The sequence below is a fragment of the Notechis scutatus genome, chromosome 2 (genome assembly GCF_049901735.1).
Source record: "Notechis scutatus isolate UNSWTSFEM ecotype Mainland chromosome 2, rNotScu1.2, whole genome shotgun sequence".
In the NCBI taxonomy this organism is placed as follows: domain Eukaryota; kingdom Metazoa; phylum Chordata; class Lepidosauria; order Squamata; family Elapidae; genus Notechis; species Notechis scutatus.
Genome location: NC_142010.1, coordinates 264,841,248 through 264,861,164, shown reverse-complemented (window position 1 = coordinate 264,861,164; position 19,917 = coordinate 264,841,248). Strand labels below are relative to the sequence as shown.

The 19,917-nt window shown below is 43.3% G+C and overlaps 1 protein-coding gene across 20 annotated transcripts in view; it reads right to left on the bottom strand.

Annotated features, from left to right (window-relative positions):
* CELF4 (CUGBP Elav-like family member 4) overlaps positions 1 to 19,917 on the bottom strand; it is an 823,187-nt gene that overhangs the window by 35,645 nt on the left and 767,625 nt on the right. For 10 of the 20 annotated variants that reach the window (XM_087958750.1, XM_087958734.1, XM_087958732.1 and 7 more), the window contains one exon: positions 12,122 to 12,265. In XM_087958750.1, the coding sequence (XP_087814876.1) occupies positions 12,122 to 12,265 (144 nt within the window). The remainder of the gene's footprint in view (positions 1 to 12,121; positions 12,266 to 19,917) is intronic. The other 10 variants (XM_087958751.1, XM_087958744.1, XM_087958747.1 and 7 more) reach the window with 2 other exon arrangements.

The window sequence follows — 19,917 nt, the reverse complement described above, 5'->3', positions numbered from 1 at the left end:
CCTTTCTTTTAACTTTTTTCAGTTTTTGTTTCCATTCATGTTTTATCTTACAGTAAACTTTAATAAAATCTTTAATAAAACCACTTGGGGAAGAAAAAAAAAATTCACCACAGCAGTCAACATGCCTTTTGCCTCTGGAATTTTTTTGCCTTTCACTGCTGGGTTCTCCTGCAGAGACCAAAAGCAACAGAAAAATCTCAAACCGGTAAAATGGAAAAGAAGCTGTTGATGAAACTAGATATCAATGCAGCGACTCAATTAAAACAATAACAATATTATCCAGGAAGCCACGCAGCTCCTTGGAGAGAAAACCAACATGATTTTTGTTTTCTGTCCTGGCCCTCTGCAGAGTTAAAGCTCAGCAGGAATATTCCATTCACGGCATCCAATTTTGTCCTGCTGTTTCTAGCATTTGCTTCCCACAAATACACTCGGCAGGGTTGCTTTGTTAAAATTTCTTCAGACAAGCACTCTTATTCTTGCAGGATCTGCTTCCCCCCCTCCCCAGAATTTTTAGAAATTACACTTCTGTACCAAGGGAAAAAAAATATTTGTAGCTCAGGGTTGAACAGCAGGGGTCCTCGAGGCTCTCTGAGCTTGGTTGTTTTCCTGCAGACATTTCATGACCCAAATAGGCAACATCATCAGTGCTAGAAAAGAGTGGGATTTGAAGAGAGGAGGAAGAGGAGAATGAGGAAGAGGAGGACTGTGGGGTTCTTGGTGCTCTCTGAGCTTGGTTGTTTTCTCAGAGACATTTCATGACTCAACTAGGTGACATCAGCAGTGTTAGTAGGGCGTGGGGTTTGCAGGGGAGTGAAGCAGAACAAAGAGGAGGAAGAGGAGGAAGAGAATGAGGAGTATGAGGAAGAGGAATGTGAGGTCCTTGGTGCTCTCTGAACTTGGTTGTTTTCTCGCAGACATTTCGTTACTCAACTAGGCAACATCAGCAGTGCTAGTAGGGCATGGGGTTTGCAGGGGAGGAGGAGGAGGAGGAGGGGAGGAGGAGGAGGAGGAGGAAGAGGAGGAGGAAGAGGAGGAGGAGGAGGAGGAGGAGAGAAGAGGAAGAGGAAGAGGAGGAGGAGGACTGTGGGGTCCTTGGTGCTCTCTGAGCTTGGCTGTTTTCTCACAGACATTTCATGACCCAAATAGGCAACATCATAAGTGCTAGAAAAGATTGGGATTTGAAGAGAGGAGGAGGAGGAGTATGAGGAAGAGGAAGACTGTGGGGTCCTTGGTGCTCTCTGAGCCTGGCTGTTTTCTTGCAGACATTTCATGACCCAACCAGGTAACATCATCAGTACTTGAAGGGACTGAGGTTTGCTATCTGTTTGTAGATTAGTGGCTTGTCCTGTCAGTACTAGTGGGGTGGTCTTGATCATTCCTTGATTAAACTGAATATTGCCTGCACTTTTGCTCATCACATTACAAAAAAGGATGTTGAGACTTTGAAAAAAAGGTGCAAAGAGGAGCAACTAAGATGATTAAAGGCCTGGAGACAAAAAACGTATGAAGAACAGCTGCAGGATTTGGGTTTGTTGTAAGTTTAGGACTACCTGTACTTAGCAAGATAAAATTTGGGCTCCATTGTGGCCATACTACCTGTAGTTACTCAGTGGGGAAGCCAACTCAGGATGAGAACTACTCCCACTGCTCATAAAACAGTGCAACACGAGGAAGGCATAATTTTGAAGAACGAGGAAGGGAAAAACAGAATAGCAGAGGTTAAAAATACAAAAACCCACCTTCTCTGTTCGTGTTAATTAATAATCAGAAAATATATGTACCACTCTGAGAAAGGTTGATGGGAGGACAAGGTTTTGTGATAAATCTGTTTTATGGGTATTTTTCCCCCTTTCCAGGAATTGCCTCAAAAAGGACTGCACAAAATAATTGATTTAGCAAGGCAGTTAAGCGTGGAGAAATTTGCAAGCTCAGGGCATTCGTTGTTCCTTGTCCGGCAAAGTTGCTGGATTGTTGTTTTTTTAAAAAAACAAGGGGTTATTTATCTGAAGGGAAGGGGGAAATGTAGAAGTTGCAACCAAGAGAAGAAATTGCAAAGAGAAATACTTTGGCTGGAAAGAAGGATGAGTGGAGATTGAGAACCATGCTTTGTGTGCCTGGATTCTGTGTGCGACTGCAGAAGGGAAGATGCGGCTCCTGGTTATTCTCTGAGCTGGGTGGTTTTCTTGCAAACGTATCGTTACCAAACTTGGTAACCTCATCAGTGCCAGAAAGTGCAAGAAACAAACGTTGGCAAAGAAAGCAACCAAGCTCAGAGAGCACCAAGGATCCCACAGTTCAACCCTGAACTACAAATATTCCCTTCTAATCAAACCATTTGTAATATAAACAGAAATCAAATTCCATACCCTTCTAATATTGATAATGTAACCTAAAGGTAGTTCCCCTCGCACATACATGCTAGTTGTTTCCAGCACTGTCTGAAGACGTCTCTGTGGTCATGTGGCTGGCGTGACTAAACGCTGAAGGCGCATGGAACGCTGTTCCCTTCCCATCAAAGGGGTCCCTATTTTTCTACTTGCATTTTTGTTACATGCTTTCAAACTGCTAGGTTGGCAGAAGCTGCTGGGACAAGGAACGTGAGTTCCGCGGCGCTAGGGATTTGAACCGCCAAACTGCCGACCTTTCTGATCAGAAGCTCAGCATCTTAGCCCCTGAGCCACCGCGTCCCTTATAATGTAACCTAGTTGGGTAATAAAATATCTGCAAGGAAACAATCCGCTGCATCAAGGATCACACAGTCCTCCTCCTCCTCCTCTCTCCACGGGCACTGATTATGTTCCTAACTGGGTCGAAATGTCAGAAAACAACAAAGCTCAAGAGCACCTAGGATCACACAACCCCTCCTCCTCCTCTCCTCCTCCTCCTCTTCTTCTTCCATAAACTTCACTCCTTCTAGCACTGTCATGAAATGTCTGCAAGAAAACAACCATTCATAGCATCAAGTTACCCTTTCCCTCCTCCTCCTCCTCTCCTCCTCCTCCTCCTCCTCCTCCTCCTCCTCCTCCTCCTCCTCCTCCTCCTCCTCCTCCTCCTCTCTTCTTCCTTTTCTTCTCCAAAACTTCACTCCCTTCTAGCACTGTCATGAAATGTCTGCAAGAAAACAACAAAGCTCAAAGAGCACCCTTTCTCCTCCCTCCCTCCAATCCTCCTCCTCCTCCTCCTTCCTCCTCCTCCTCCTCCTCCTTTCCTCCTCCTCCTCCTCCTCCTTCTTCTTCTTCCTTTTCTTCTCCATAAACTTCACTCCCTTCTAGCACTGTCATGAAATGTCTGCAAGAAAACAACCAAGTTCAGGTAGCATCAAGGATTCTACAGCCTTTCCCTCCTCCTCCTCCTCCTCCTCCTCCTCCTCCTCCTCCTCCTCCTCCTCCTCCTCCTCCTCCTCCTCCTCCTCCTCCTCCTCCTCCTCCTCCTCTAACTGACCCATAAAAGAGAACACATTTTTTCCCTTTAGCATCCTCAAAAAAAAACTCAGAAAAAAAAATTGCATTAACTTGGTCATTGCTGGAAAGGTACTATTAACCTCCGATAGATTGTTCCATGTCAGAAAGCAATTAGCTAGGTTTTTTCTTTCTTTCTTAATATTTTAGCATGTTTGTAGTTGATGTTTTACACTGAATTTTGATGTAAAGCTATCATTAACATTGGCTTGATGGACTCTTTCTGAAACAGGGTTTAACAAGAATTTAACCTTAAATCTAGCTGGCATGATTTTATAAAGATGGCTATCAGTTCTCATAATCCCATTACAGTTCTTCTTAAAAATAAATGAGGTTTTCCACGGCAAAATGATGATACGAGCAGAAAAATATATATATATATAATGTTAAGTTTTCATTGATCCGTCATATAATTTCTTCAGGCTGGAGTTCATTTATAAGAAAGAGTAAGTACAGAATAATTGCTGAGAAAAATCACCTCGTGGCCCGGGTGGGATAAAAATAGATGACTTTAAAAAATGATTTTTTAAAAAAAAAATGTAAATGGGATGTTTTATTTTATTTAGAAAGAAATCCAATTAGAGCAAGAGGCTCTCTCCGCTTCTCAATGGATGTACTTAAAATGAGATCTAAGCAGAATAGAACCAAAGGAAGACGAAACTTTTACAGATGATCCTCAACTCACAGCAATTCATTTAGTGGCCATTCCAAGTTACGACAGCACTGACAAAAGTGACTTATGACCATTTTTCACACTTAGGCCCGCTGCAGCATCCCCCGTGGTCACATGATCAAAATTCAGATGCTTGGCAACTGACTCGTATTTATGACGGTTGCAATGTGATCCCCTTTTACGACCTTTGGACGAGCAATGGGAGCAATGGGGAAGCCAGATTCGCTTAACAATTTTGTTACTAGTTTAACAACAGTGTGGGGGTTCACTTGACCGCTGTGAAAAGAAAGATTGTCAAAGGGGGAGGGGGAAAACTCACCGGACAGCTGTCTCACTTAACAACGGAAATTTGGGGCTCAGTGGTGGTCGTGAGTCGAGGACGACCTGATCTTAAAAAGGGCTCAAAGCTGAACGACAATGGGAATCTCAGAGGCACCACTTCAGTCTGTTCTTTTCGAGAGAAAGTATTGGACGTTAAGCAGGAGGAGGATGGAATACGGGACTCCTTGACTTACGACCACAATTAAGCCAAACATTTCTGTTGCTAAGTGAGATAGTTGTTGAGTTTTGCCCATTTTACAACCTTTCTTGCTGCAATTATTAAGGAGGAGAAGGAAGGAAGAGGTGGAAAAGGAAGGAGGAAGAGGAGGAGGAGGAGGAGGAAGGAGGAGGTAGGAGAAAGGAGGAGGTAGGAGGTAGAGGAGGACTTTGAGGTTCTTCATGCTCTGTGAGCTTGTCTGTTTCATTGTGGACATTTAGTGGCCGTTAACCAGGTAACATAATCAGTGCTAGAAGGAAGGGGGGTTTGCAGGATGGAAAACAAGGGGAGGAGGAGGAAGAGGAAAACTATTTGGTCCTTGGTGCTCTCTGAGCTTGGTTGTTTCCTTGCAAACATTTTCTGACCCAACTAGATAACTTTATCAGCACCAGAAGCAGTGGTGGGATTCAGCCAGTTCTCACCGGTTCAGGCGAACCTTTAGCTAACTTTCTGAGCAGTGAACCGGCTGTTGGAAGAAACAGCCTTTTGTTTTTTCCCACCTTACAGAGTTAATCCTGTTAGGAAGGCAGGAAGGAGACATTCTGGTGTTTCTAGCCTAATCCTTATCTTTACTATTGCCCTGCTTAAGTGTTTTCAGAAACTGCCTCTGCAGTTAAGCCTTGTTACATTGTAACAGCTAATGGTTTTTGGCAGTATGCCCAGACTTTCTGTCACCTGAGCTTCTCCAGAGGTGGCTTTTTTTTTTTTTATTAGGGGCTTGACTTTCTTAAAGGGGAAGGGTTGTTTTAAGCTTTTTACACTGCTTTACTGGTTCCTGGCACTGTCCTTTTGGAGTGTACTTCCAAGAGGCAGGATGCAAGCTTGGCCCTCATTTTCTTACTGCCTTTCTGTATATGCATATGTTCTTTCCTTAAATCTGGATGATTTCCTTAGGACATCTTGTGACGTGAGTGAGACCAGCTGGTATCTTTAAGTGGTGCAAATGGATCTAAGGATTGCTTTTCCTGGGTGGGAACGGGTGCTTTGTCAGTTCACTAAGCACAGGAGTCTCTTGTCTATGGAGATTCTTCTGTCGTACAGGTCATGGCTGTCCCAAAGGTGCTTTTTTCAAGAGGCAACTGGACTTTTTTGGTTTCCAGAAAGTCCAGTTGCCTCTTGAAAAAACACTTTTGGGACAGGAGTCTCTTGCATTGCTTTGGAGTGACAAAGGCACACGATTGCTCACTGATAGTATGATTTTTTTTTTTTTAAAAAAAGGGAGGTAGGGGTGTGGATCCTCCAATTCCTTTTAGTTTTCTCTCATGATAAGGCGGCTTAGCAACATGGCTTGAAGTTTATATTTAGATATCTGTGGTATGTGCTAATTTTATTATGATACTGACAAGCGTGGGAGGCTTGACAAATAAAATAATATTTTATTTTATAAAATAATATGGGTCCCATATATATTTTGTTAATTTGTCTCTTTAGCTCAGCATTTCGTAGGCCAAATATGCCCACCCACTTTCTGGGGAGCTTAGACGACCTCCCCGCTAAAAGGTTTCACTTTATGAGCAAGAGTTGACTGCTGATAATTATAGTTGCATTTTAACTATTTTAATCCCTCAAGGTGCTCGGGCACCCTGCCTGATTTGTAACTCCGGGTTGCAGGTATTGCTGATGGAAAGGAAGCTATTCAGACAGAACGGTTTAGGTTTCCATGATGGCTGTGACTGTCATTGATCTTCAGTCTGTATTCCCCCATTTCGAATCTAACGATTGGTATTCAGGGCAGCTTTTTGCAAGCAAAGAAGCTTTTTGGATTGCTGTACAGGTAATCCTTGGCTTGCAACAATTCATTTAGTGACCATTCAAAGTTACAATGGCGCTGAAAAAAGTGACTGATGACCACTTTTCATACTTACGACCATTGCAGCATCCCCAGTCATGAGAGGCTGGGCGAGGCGAAGTGCCCCTCAACATGAGTGGTGTCGAGTGTTGGGTGTGCCCACCTAGTCACATGACTACCCAGCCATTCCTACCCAGATGGTCATTAGGGAAGAGAACCAGTTGTTAAAATTATTTGAATCTAGAAGGGAGTGGGATTTGATTTCAATTTATGCTCTAGTATCTTGCCCTGTCAGTGTTGATGGGGGCCTTAGCAGTAGTTCTTTGGTTAGGTTGTTGCTTACTATTAGTTTGCTCCTCTGAGTTGGCGATTCCCTGACTGGAAGGAACAGAGAACAAACAGAGGAAGCTGCCTAGGGCAGTGATGGCTAACCTTTTTGGCACTGTGCCCAAAACAAGGTGTGTGCACCCGTGAATGACCCCCCCCTGCACATGCGCCCTGCCCCACGCAGAAACCCAAGGACCAGCTGGCCGATGGGAGGCCTGCGCGTGCATGCATGGCGGAGCTGAGCTTGGTCGATGGCTCATGTGCCCAAGAGAGAGGGCATGCGTGCCATAGGTTCGCCGTCATGGGGCTAGGGCCACCTCCAGGTGAGATGGGCGGCATGTAAGTTGAAAATAAAAGAAACAAATAAAGAGTCTCTGATGTACATAGTACATTAGTAAAGGGACATAGGAACCTTGGCACATAGACTCCAACTTCCAAACTCTTGAGAATTAGGTATTAGCTGGTTGGTTGGTTGATGGATTATATATAGCTTGCTCCTGGTCATCTCCCTTCCTTCCCTCTCGTCCTTCCTTCTTCCTTCCTGCCTTTCTTTCTTTCTTTCTTCCTTCCTTCCTTCCTTCCTTCCTGCCCTCCCTCCTTCCTTTCTCCTCCCTCCCTCCTTCCTTCCTATCCATCTATCTATCTAGCCTCTCTCATCTGTCATCTATCTATCTATCTATCTATCTATCTATCTATCTATCTATCTATCTATCTATCTATCTATCCTCTCTCCTGGTATCTATCATCTATCTATATCTATCTATCATTTTATTTATCTTATTTTATTTTATTTGTCAATAGCTTACAAGATAATAAACATAGGTATAAATACAGGAAATAGGTACGAATAATTGGGGATAATAGGACAGAGACGGTAGGCACGATTGTGTGCTTATGCATCCCAACATCTGTCATCTATCATCTCTATCTATCTATCTATCTATCTATCTATCTATCTATCTATCTATCTATCTATCTATCTATCTATCTACCTACCTACCTACATCTATCTATCTATCTATCTATATCTATCTATCTATCTATCTATCTATCTATCTTATCTATCTATCTACCATTTACCTACCTACCTACCTAGCTACCTATCTACATCTATCTATCTATCTATCTATCTATCTATCTATCTATCTATCTATCTATCTATCTATCTACCTACCTACCTACCTACTACCTACCTACCTACCTACCTCTATCTATCTATCTATCTATCTATCTATCTATCTATCTATCTATCTATCTATCTATCTATCTATCTATCTATCTATCATCTATCCATCCATCCATCCTTTATCATCTTTCTATCTGTCTCTCTGTCTCTCTGTTTCTCTCTCTCTCTCTCTAGCTATGTATCTATCCATCCATCCATCTATCATCTGTCTATCTGTCTATCTGTCTATCTGTCTGTCTGTCTGTCTGTCTGTCTACCCGTCCATCCATCCATCCAATTAGTCACCGGATAATGCCAGGTGGTCCCTGCCCCTTTTAAGTGCCCTTTCCTGGTCAAGATTGTCAGGCCCAAGCCTGGCCAGGCCCAAGCCTGGAGTGGCGAAAGCACCCACTTCTGCTCTTTGTTGCAGACATACCAGCTAAGACTAAAAGTTTTGTTAAGTCGGGGGATTCCTTGACAATGAAATTTATCTCCTCAATAAGCAATCAACATTATAATAAAGGAAAAATGCTTTGTGTGCACCTTTGAGAGTGCATCGGATATTAATCTAAACATCAAATTAATTATAGTTTGCAAAATGAATAGTGGTGCACGAGACCCTGGTACTTCTCTGGCGCTCGCTCCTCTCCCCTTCCCCACTGCCGCTCCAGGCTGACTCCCCTCCCCTAATTGTGGTCTGGGGGTGGGAAAAAGGGTCCCCTTTCTTTATCCCTGACTCTCCCTTCAGTGGGAATCTCCCTCATCCTGCTAGGAACAGAAGATCCAGCAAAGAGAGTGAGTGCCAAACAGGGAAAACTTGATCAGCAGATGGAGAAGGGACAAACGCTCCAATTGACAATTGGACACCTTCAAATAAGGTAGGAAATGAGTAACTCAATCCCTGTAATGTTGTGGAGAATTCCTCCCTCCCTCCCTCCCTCCCTTTTCCTTCCTCCCTTCCTCCTTTCCTTCCTCCCTTCCCTCCCCCTTCCTCCCTTTTCCTTCCTCCCTTTCTTCCTTTCTTCCTTTTCTTCCTTTCTTTCTCCCTCCTTTTTCCTCCCTCCCTTTTTCTTTCTTTGCTTCCTCCCTCCTTTTTCCTTCCTCTGTCCCTCCCTCCTTTTCCTTCCTCCCCCCCTTCCCTCTTCCTCCCCCTCCCTCTTTCCTTCCTTTCTTCTTTCTTTCCTCTTTCCTTCCTTCCTTCCCTTTCCTTCCTCCCTCTTTCCTTCCTCCTTCCTTCCTCCTCTCCTTCTTCCTCCTTCCTCCTTCCTTCCTTCCTTTTTCCTTCCTTTCTTCTTTCTTTTCCTTTTCTTTCTTCCTTCCTTCCTTTCCCTCCTTCCTTCCTCCCTCCATTTTCCTTCCTTCCTCCCTCTCTCTTTTCCTTCCTTCCTTTCCTTCCTTCCTTCTTCCTTCCTTCCTTCCTTCCTTCCTTCCTTCCTTCCTTCCTTCCTTCCTTCCTTCCTTCCTTTTCCTTCCTTCCTTCCTTCTTCCCCTCCCTCCCTCCCTCCCTCCTCCTCCCATATGAATGATGAATGACTTACGCGTGTTTCTCACATTTGTGACCACTGCAGCGTCCCCACGGCCACGTGAGCAAAATTCAGATGCTTCGAACTGACTCACCTTTACTATGGGCACAGGGATTCCCCTCTGACAAGCCAAGTCAAGGGGGAAGCCACTTAACAACCGCGTCGCTAACTCAGCCACTGCGTGATTCGCTTAATAACTGTGGCAAGAAGAACCATAAAACAGGCCAAGACACACTTAACAACTATCTCGCTTAGCCACATAATTTTTTGGGTCATAAGTCAAGGATTACCAGCATTTTTCTGACCTGCATTCCTCTCCCACATGTCCACTATTATTCTTTATGTTGTGTCCAGCCAGTTCAAAATCAATCACCAAGAACCCAAATCTGACCCAAGTATAAACCGACATATGCACACCCCAGAGCTTTCTGTTCCCGTCACACCAGAATCTTCTCTCCGATATTGTTCATGGACAAAGGTTGGGATTGTCTATGTTTCCCTGTTGACATTCCATGCTTGCTTCCAACGGCCTCCTTGAACCTGGCCGAGGTCTCCATTTTTCATGTGGACAGACACCTTTGTTGGAACTCCTGAGTGCTGTTCATCCAAAGGACGAATTTGGGACTCATGTTGAAGAACGTTGACTTCTGCCTCTGTACCCCCCCCCCCCCCGTTTTTGGCCTTTGTACCCCCACTTCAGCTCATACATTCTTCTATTTCTTCTGACCCTAAACCACAGTGGTGGATCAACTCACTTTTCAGAGTTGTAACCCATCTGGAATTTGGACATGAAGGGGAGAAATGCCCCCAAGTTGACTTTGAGCTGGGTCTGGAGAAGATTGAAAAAGCAAAGAAGTTCCTCCTGAACTTCAATTTTTGAGGTCCCACCTGGCTGTTGCGGGAAGGCAAGGGTTGGGCAGGTGAGAGAAGTTTTGGAACCAATGCAGGTGAGCGGATAGCGAGCAGCTCATGAGGGGAGTGAAGTGATGGCGGGAAATGAATGCAAGGTGTTCCAAGTGGCACCTCCCACCCCGTCCAACAACATGGCATCCAAAACAATTAGCAGCAGCACAAGAGGAAAGAGGGGCGAGGATGGGGACCACCTACCAAGAGTTCAAACTTTGATGTTCCCACATGCATCCTGAAACCCAACCCTTCAGGGTCCCAAAGGTGCTATTCCAAAAGGCAACTGGACTTCCCTGGTTTTTCTTGAAGACGTTTCTGAACAGAAGATGCTTCTTGGATGAGAAGCAAAACCTCTTCAAGCAAAGCCAAGAAAGTCCAGTTGCCTTTTGACAAAGCACCTTTGGGACGACCATGACCTGGATGGCTGAGCATCTCCAACCCTTCTGTCTTTCGCCAAAGGAGGTTGAATCCTGCTGATGACCAACTACACCGTTGAGTTCACATTCACCTCTCCTCTCTTCCTTCCCTTCTTCCCATCCCTCCTTCTCTGCTTTGACATTCCACATTTCTCTCTCCATCCACCACCCTGACCAACCTCTCTCCTCCATGGCTCCTTTCCCTGTCCCTTCTCCCAGTGCAGAATGGGACAACTCGCCATGGCCAACTCAACGCAGCCAACTCAATGCAGCCAACTTAATGTTGCCAACTCAACATGCCCAACTCAACGTGGCCAATTCACTGCGGGACGATTCAACAAATACAAAAGTTTAAAGGAATTTCAAATGGAATCCTGGCAAATAATAATCAAAGTAGGTCAATCCAGAAATACAACCGTTACGATAATTTTGGCCAAAATGTAGCTACCCTTAATAAAAGCAACAGAGGTAAAGATAAATGTTTCCCTTGCACATACGTGCTAGTCATTTCTGGCTCTAGGGGTGATGCTCATTTCCATTACAAAGCCGAAGAGCCAATGCTGTCCGAAGACGTCTCCGTGGTCATGTGGCTGGCACGACTAAACACTGAAGGTGCACTATTACCTTCCCACCAAAAGTGGTCCCTATTTTTCTACTTGCATTTTTTTACATGCTTTCGAACTGCTAGATTGGCAGAAGCTGTTGGGACAAGTAACAGGAGCTCACTCCGTTACACGGAGCTAGGGATTCGAACTGCCGACCTTTCTAATGGACAAGCTCAGTGTCTTAGCCACTGAGCCAAAGTAACGGAATGGATCGATTAGTACAGCATTGAACTGTCCCGCAATGAGCTGACTGTGATAAGTTGGCCACGGCGAATTGTCCTAGAGCCCTCCCCAACCCCCAGTGTATGGGGGCTTCCCCATTCTCTGCAGCCAGGATTTGGGGTGTGCAACCCCACATATTCCCTTGTGCAGCAGGAAACACAGGACTTGAGTCGGAGACAATAAGAAGGAAGGAGGTGGAGAAGGTACCGGAAAGGGACGGGAGGGAAGGAAGGACAGAGTTGATCAACAAAGGTAAACTGAGAGGGGAGGGAAAAGTCAGCTGAATATAAATTTGCAAAAAAAACAGAAAATAAACCAAAATAAAAATAGCAGTCTGAAGGAAACCAAAATAATAATAATAATAATAATAATAATAATAATAATAATAATAATAATAATAATAATAATAATAATAATAATAATAATAAAGGTCAAAGTAGTTCAGAGAAAAGTTCCTTTCCTGGATGAATCTAATTGTTTTGTTATCTTTACCCACCAAAGCATTTACTTTGGTTTGTCGCCCGATCCACAAACACTTTCGAGGAGATGACATTACCGAATGGCAGGAACATCTGCATCAGCTCTGCGTCCCCAAACTCCTGGGGCAGATGGTAGATAAACAGGTTGCAGCCCTCTGGTCCTAGGGGGAAGGTGGAGGAGGACAGAGAAAGAGGGAGGGAGAGAGGGAGGGAGAGAGAGAAAGAGAGAGAGAGAGAGAGGGAGGTAAGACGTCAGAAAGTGAGGATGTCTCAGTTGGGACAAAATATGGGTTCTACCCAGGGGTGGGCTGCTGGGGGCTCGCAGGGGCTCAGGAGAGCTCCTAGCTAAGACTCTTTGGGGCTTGGAAAGCTCCCAATAATCTCAGAAAGACAAGCAGCAAAAGCTCTTAATAGGCTTAATTGAACTTCTGGGCATTCAGCCAAGAGCACTTCACTCCTGGTAAAAGTGTGGCAAGCTAGATAAACAATCCACTCAGCACTTGCAAGAGAGAGCCATTGAGAAAAATCAGATTACATAGCCTCCGAGGGGATTAATTCCAAAATAATACGGTAAGAATCACGTCACTCACCAGAAACTCCACTAAGACTCCAAGATCCCTCTCACAGTCACTGCTATTAAGCCTGGTTTCACCCAGTCTTTTATTTAAGTAATTAAATGCATGAAGTAATAAACAACTTTTTGGTATATATCTTTTTTTTAGGTAATTAGGGCAAAGAAGTGACATTGAGCTGGCCACACCCACCCATTCACATGACCACCTAGCCACGCCCACCCAGCCACACCCACCCAGCCAGTCATTAGGACAGAGAGACCCTTGCTAAAAAAATTTGAAGACCACCCCTGATTCTACCACAACTCACTCATTGTCTTCTATAACCCAAAGTATCTGAGAAATGAAAATACGAATCACTGTGAGGCATAAAATAAAGAGGTAAACTTTCTTTTTGGTCATGTTGTTAAGATGGTCTGAAGGAGATCAGATCAGCTCTGACGCCTAACAGAAGCCAGTGGTTAAAAAACCATGTTGGGGAGGCATAAATATGCATAAAACGATACTTCTCACTTTTTAACCCATGAGAAGGAAACTGGTTAGAAACCTCAGAATTATTGGGTTTCTTTTCTCTCTGTTGAGGGACACAGTGAAACCTTAGTAGATGTATTTCCCTCCTGTGAAGAAGCAGAAGAAGGAGAAGCGGAGGAGGAGGAGGAGGAAGAAGAAAAAAGGAGGAGGAGGAGGAAACAGAAAGAAACAGAAGGAAAAAGGAAAAAGAAAAGAAGGAAAAAGAAAAGGAAGAAGGAAGAAGGAAGAGGGGGAGAAGGAGAAGAAGAAGGAAAGGAAAAGAAGGAAAGGAAGGAAAAAGAAAAGGAAGGAGGAAGGAGGAGAAGAAAAAGAAGGAGGAGGAGAAAAAGGGAAAAGAAAAGGAAGAAGGAAAAAGAAGGAAGGAGGAGGAGGAGGAGGAAAAAGAAGGAAGAAGAGGAAGAGGAGAATTCTTTCATAATGGGATGAATCCTCTTTTTCAAGGATACCAGAAACAAAAAGCAGCATCTGCTCTCCAATGCCTTCTTAGAAAGATGTCATGTGGGAATGGTATAGTATATAAAGTTTCAGGAATTTCTACTTCCTGGTTCTTGAAATTTGAGAGGGAAGACACAGAGATATCTGCAGGACAGAGTTATAAATGTGAAGATGGACAACGAACAATCAGTAACGCTATGTACAGCCTTGGTAAGGCCACACTTGGAATCCTGCATCCAATTGTGGTCACCATGATATTAAAAAAGATGTTGAGACTCTAGAAAGAGTGCAAGAGAAGAGCAATAAAGATGATTAGGGGGCTGGAGGCTAAACCATATGAACAGATGCTGGAATTGTGGGTATGTCTGCCCAATTTGATGATAAGAAGGGCAGCAGTCTTCCAATATTTGAGGCGCTGTCACCGAGAAGAAGGAGTTCAACCTCTTCTCCAAAGCACCTGAAGGCAGGACAAGAAGCAACGGATGGAAATTAATCAAGGAGAGAAAGCAACCGAAAACTAAGGAGAAAGTTTAAGAGTGAGGACAATTAACTAGTGGAACTTCTTGCCTCCAGAAGTTGTGGCTGCTCCATCACTGGAGGTTTCCAAGAAGAGACTGGACAACCATTTTTTCTGGAATGATATAAGGTTTCCTGCTTGTGCAGGAACCTTCCAGCTCTGTTTCCTTTCCAGCTCTGTTATTATGTATTTTGATGTGGGTAATTAAGAGATGGGGCTTTGATGGGATGGATGCCATCTTTTGGTTCTCTCTCTCTCTCTCTCTCTCTCTCTCTCTCTTTCACACACACACACACACACCCCTCCAGTGGGGAGAAGAAGGAACAAGAACGTTGGCCTATCTAGACGAGTCTGTTTTTTAATGCTTTTGCTTTTCACGGGGGCATAATTATAATGTCACAACACTGCAAATTACAACTTTGCCTTTCCTGTTAGAGTGAGGAATTCACAAAGGGGCTCTCCCCCCCCCCACTTTTTATGGGCCGTTACTCAATCCTTGGCTGGCAGGTCAGTTCCGCCAAGTCAGGATTCTGACAGATGCCCATTTAAAGCTCATTAAAATTCCCTGGTCTCTGTTGTGATTGAAAGTCCTGTTCTCTCGCTGCATTTTCGTTTCGGATTAATAGAAAAGGGGAGCCTTGATGAAGACTTGCCGGATGCAAATTTTTTTCCAGGGTGCTTGCAAAGCTGAGAGCATGTGTGGATGCCATGCCCTTGTTGGAGTCTGATTCTGAGGGGGAGATTGAGGAGCTGACAGGGAGTGTGGATCCGGTGGCTGTGGAAGAAACGGAGGAAGGGCACAGTCTGGCTGGGCATTCAGAGGAAGACCCAAGGCCACCCCTTCTTCATCCTAGGGCACACAAGGAGGAACAGAGAAAGGAGCAATGTGGCTTACGGGAGCGAAAAGGGCTCTGATCACTTTCATTAGTTGCAGCTGGGAGAACAGGATATAAGAAGGGTGTTTGCACACAGCACCTTGCTGGAAGCAAAGCGTGCATTATTTTTGTCAAGGATTATCTGGATGTTGGCGTCCTCCCAACTGTGTGTGCTTCGTTACCTTTTGGAAGTCTGCAATTTATTATCCTGCCCTGTTGTGTTAATTACTTCAGCGTGGTTTGTGTCGGTTTTTTAATTTCTCATTTATCTGTACTTTGGTTTCGGACTGTATTTCTTCCCTTTGTGGACTGTTTTTGGAAGAGTTTGATCTCCAGCCGAGGATAATTGGACATTTGGAGCCAAGTTGGAGCTATTAAAGGGAATTTATCTAATTTTGTGACTTTGTTATTTTTGTGCCACGCCCCTTTGGGTCATCACAGTGGATCTTCCAAGGTTCTGGTTGATTACATTCCAAGGTGCTCAGACCAGTGGTGGGATTCCACATTTTTTCCTACAGTGAGGAATAAGCAAATTATGTGGATGGACAATGAACCAAAAGAGCAGACATAGCATTAAGTTGCGAGTGTTATTTAAAAGAAAAAAATTAGACATAATCGGTAGTCCACAAAGTACTAGGGAAAACTTCTGCAGCCTTCAACCAGCAAGTTGTCACCTTCTGGTCTACATCTTTGCTGGATATGACTAAACCGATGTCAGTTGGAGAAATCGTAGGTAGAATTAACACAATACATGTGTGTCGTTCGGATTATAATAATGGGAGCATTATTCAGCACCAATTTATTTATTGAGCTGGGAACTTGGCTTTTGTGTTTCTCCTGTAATGCAATCTTTGTTGATTCTTCTGAATTATTCCCTTTCTCTTTGCATTCATCTTCTGCTTATAAAGAAATAATATCAGCGCGTTGGCAAAAGGAATAGTTGAAAATGAGTTCATTTCTTTAAAAAATGCTGTAAGTTCTGATGTAAAAAAAAAGTGCCAGAAAAGAAATATGCTAAGAAATTCTCTTTATACCAAGTTTTCTCATAGAGTTTGTATCCTTTCACAAACTTTAGGGGAATTGTGTAAGAATACTTTGGGGGTTTTTTTTTTTTGGGGGGATTAATGCCCAAAAGATGCTTGGTGCAAGAATTCAGTGTGTTTCTGTTTTCTCTTCTTCTCGGTGAATCCAAAATGCTCAATGCATCCAGAAAAATCAATACTTTTCATACAAGGCTGTAAAACTCATCAACTGAACTATTTCAGAATTTGTGGTTTTCTCCATACACGTCCATTTACTCAAGTATTGATTACAATGGACAATAATAATAATAGAGGATGGGGGGGGGGGGAATCCATCTACAGATGTTCCAGTGAGAAGAAAGTGGAAGCTCAAATGACAATAGGTGTCTCAGGTTTAAAAAGACCACAAGAACTTATTAACAAAAGCTGACTATATTCAGAATAACAAAGTTGGAAGGGACCTATTCCTCACCATACAAAAGTGATCAATGATACCTTTGGGTGGTTATTGTCTTCTGCAAGGCCAGCCCATTTGTTGAGTTCATCCTCAGGTTGAATATGCCCAATGAAATTTGAAGTAGAGAAAAGTAAAGTCTTACACTTAGGCAAGAAAAACCAAAAGTACACATATAGATTGGGTGAAACCAGGCTCAATAGCAGTAACTGGGAGAGGGATCTTGGAGTCTTGGTGGTCAACCAGTTAAATAGGAGCCAGCAGTGTGTGGTAGCAGCCAAAAAAGCCAATCCTAAGTTGTATTAACAGAGGAATACAATCAAGATCAAAGGAAATACTAATACCACTCTATAAAACCTTAGTAAGACCGCACCTAGAATACTGCATCCAGTTTTGGTCACCACACTATAAAAAAGTTGAGACTCTAGAAAGAGTGCAGAGAAGAGCAACCAGGGTGATTAGGGGACTGGAGGCTACAACATACGATGAATGGTTGCAGGAACTGGGCTTGGCTAGTCTAGTGAAGAGAAGGACCAGGGGAGACAGGAGAGCAGTCTTCCAATATTTGAGGGGCTGCCCCAGGGAGGAGGAAGGGGTCCAGCTATTTTCTAAAGCACCCGAAGGCCAGACAAGGAACAATGGACAGAAACTGATCAAGGAGAGATTCAACCTAGAAATAAGAAGAAATTTTCTGACAGTGAGAACCATCAACCAATGGAACAGAAGTTGCCTTCAGAAGTTGTGGGAGCTCCATCACTGGAGGCTTTCAAGAAGAGACTGGACTGCCATCTGTCAAAAATGGTGTAGGGTCCCCTTGGGTGGGGGGTTGGACTAGATGACCTATAAGGTCCCTTCCAACTCTGTTAATCTGTATATGAATCTTGAGTTCCTTCCCAGTAGGATATTGCAAGGTCTCCACCAGGCTTTGAGAATTGCATGTCAGAAGTTAGAAGTTGAAGGTATAAGTAAACATTAAGAATTCCTGTGGGTTCCAATCAGGTGTGTTCATGGTGGCTGGAAGGATGGGAGGTTTGAGGGAGGAGGAATGTAATGGAAAGAGAACATTTGCAGGAGACCAGAGTATGCAATCAAGTTTATCCTTACAAGATTTTCTTCCTTAGAATTCTGGCATTGACATTTATCCAGCTTCAAGAGAACTGGGGATGATCAGATTACATGAGACCCACCCCAAATTTAGTGAAAGGAAATGTGGCAGATATACTGTAGGCAGGTAAGTAGGTAGGTAGATAGATAGATAAATAGATTAAATAGGGTAAATATAGATAGATTATAGAAATATGATAGTTAAGGTAGGATAGATGATAGACAGATACCGGTAGATGGATAGCTGGATAGCTAGATGATGGATACATACATAGATAAATGATAGATGATAGAAAGATGATAGCTAGATAAGAGATAGCTAGATAGATAGATAGATAGATAGATAGATAGATAGATAGATAGATAGATGGATGGATGGATGGATGGATGGATGGATGGATGGATGGATGGATGGATGGATAGATAGATAAGATAGATAATGGATGGGTAAGATATTTGTTTGTTTATTTATTTATTAGAGTTATTAAATTTATTTGCCATCCATCTCACCTTGAGGTGATTCAGATAGATGGATGTATAAAATGATTAAGATGATTAGATGTGTGTGTGTGTGTGTGTGCTATGAATGTGTGTGTGTGTATAGATATATAGATGGATGGATGGATGAATGGATAGATAGATAGATGAATAGATAGATAGATAGATAGATAGATAGATTAGACAAATGAACAGATTAGATAGATAGATAGATAGATAGCTGGATAGTTGGATAGCTAGATAGATAGGTACAGGTGGATGGATGGATGGATGGAAGGAGAGAGAGATGATAGAGGGATAGATAGAGGGATTGATAGATAATACAGATGGATGGATGGATGGAGAGAGAGATGATAAATAGATAGATGGATGGATGGATGGATAGATAAATAGATATGATATAAATGGAGATGGATGGACAGATAATCAGATAATCAGACAGACAGACAGACAGACAGACAGACAGATAGAGATATTAGGACCGGAGGTATGAAGGAAGATACCTGAAAAAAAATGCAAGCTTTCATGGATTAGATTAATTTTCTTACTAGGCTTCAAGGAAAATTGAATTACAGTTCAAAGCTGGTTTGCCCAGCAGGGGCATCCGTAAGTCGAAATAGAAGAGGGGAGAACAAATGTTAAAAGGATGGTTTCCACCATGGGGTCAAAGCCTAAACGAAGCCTCCAGCCAGCGGCTTCTTCTCAAGGCTCACGTGATCCACTGTAAGAGGGTTGGCAAAGAGCTGTGGGCTCTCTAAATTGGTGTCATAAAAAGTCTCAAGGATAAAGAAAAATTCCACCATAGAAAAAAAAAAGGTACACATTTGGATAAAAGTGGATCAAATAAGCAGTGGAACTTTTGAGCTTGGCTCCCTTCAGCATGTTGTCCTGGAATTAGGCATTAACAATCCTCTTGAGAAATAAGGCCTCTGTCTTTAGAGCGTGTTGTTGTGTCTATTGTAAGTCAGAAACCCTCTCAAGATCTACATGACATCTATAAAGTTCAAGAACAGGAAGATTTAGCCTATTCCCTCCCCCCACCTCCTTTTCATCTTATCTTAAAGTTCCTGGATTTTGACACCAGTGGCTGTAAACAGAAGGCAGATAAACCAAGACATTTGGTGAATATCAAGTTGAAAAACATGGCAGTTTGTTCTTTTCTCAATCATAGATAGTCCTTGACTTGCAATCGTTCATTTAGCAACTGTTTGAAGCTACAATGGCACTGAAAAAAGCGATTGATGATATCTACCTATCTATCATCTCTCTCTCTCTCTATCTTATCTATCTGCTTCATCTATCTACTGTATCCAGGGGTGGGATTCCAAAATTTTAACAACCGGTTCTGTGGGCGTGGCTTAGGTGGTGGGCGTGGCTTGGTGGTCATGTGACTGGGTGGACATGGCTTGGTGGTCATGTTATTGGCTGGGTGTGGCCAACTCAATATCACATTGAGGCACGCATCTCCTCGCCTGGCCTCTCATGACTGTGGGGATGCTGCAACTGTCGTAAGTGTGAAAAATGGTCATAAGTCCCTTTTTTTCAGTGCCATTGTAACTTTGAATGGTCATCAACACAAGCAAAGTACCAGCAAAGGACAAAAAAAAACCTCCAGAGAAGTTCCTGAGACAGGAAGTCTAGTCCTGCCAAGAATGTAATAAGGGTTAATGGAGAGGCAGTTTCTGTAAGCAACACCAGAATGTTTCCTTCCTGCCTTCCTTACAGGATTAGGCCAGTAATTTCTTCTGACAACCGATTCTCCAAACTGCTTAGAATGTTAACAACCGGTTCTAGCGAATAGGTGT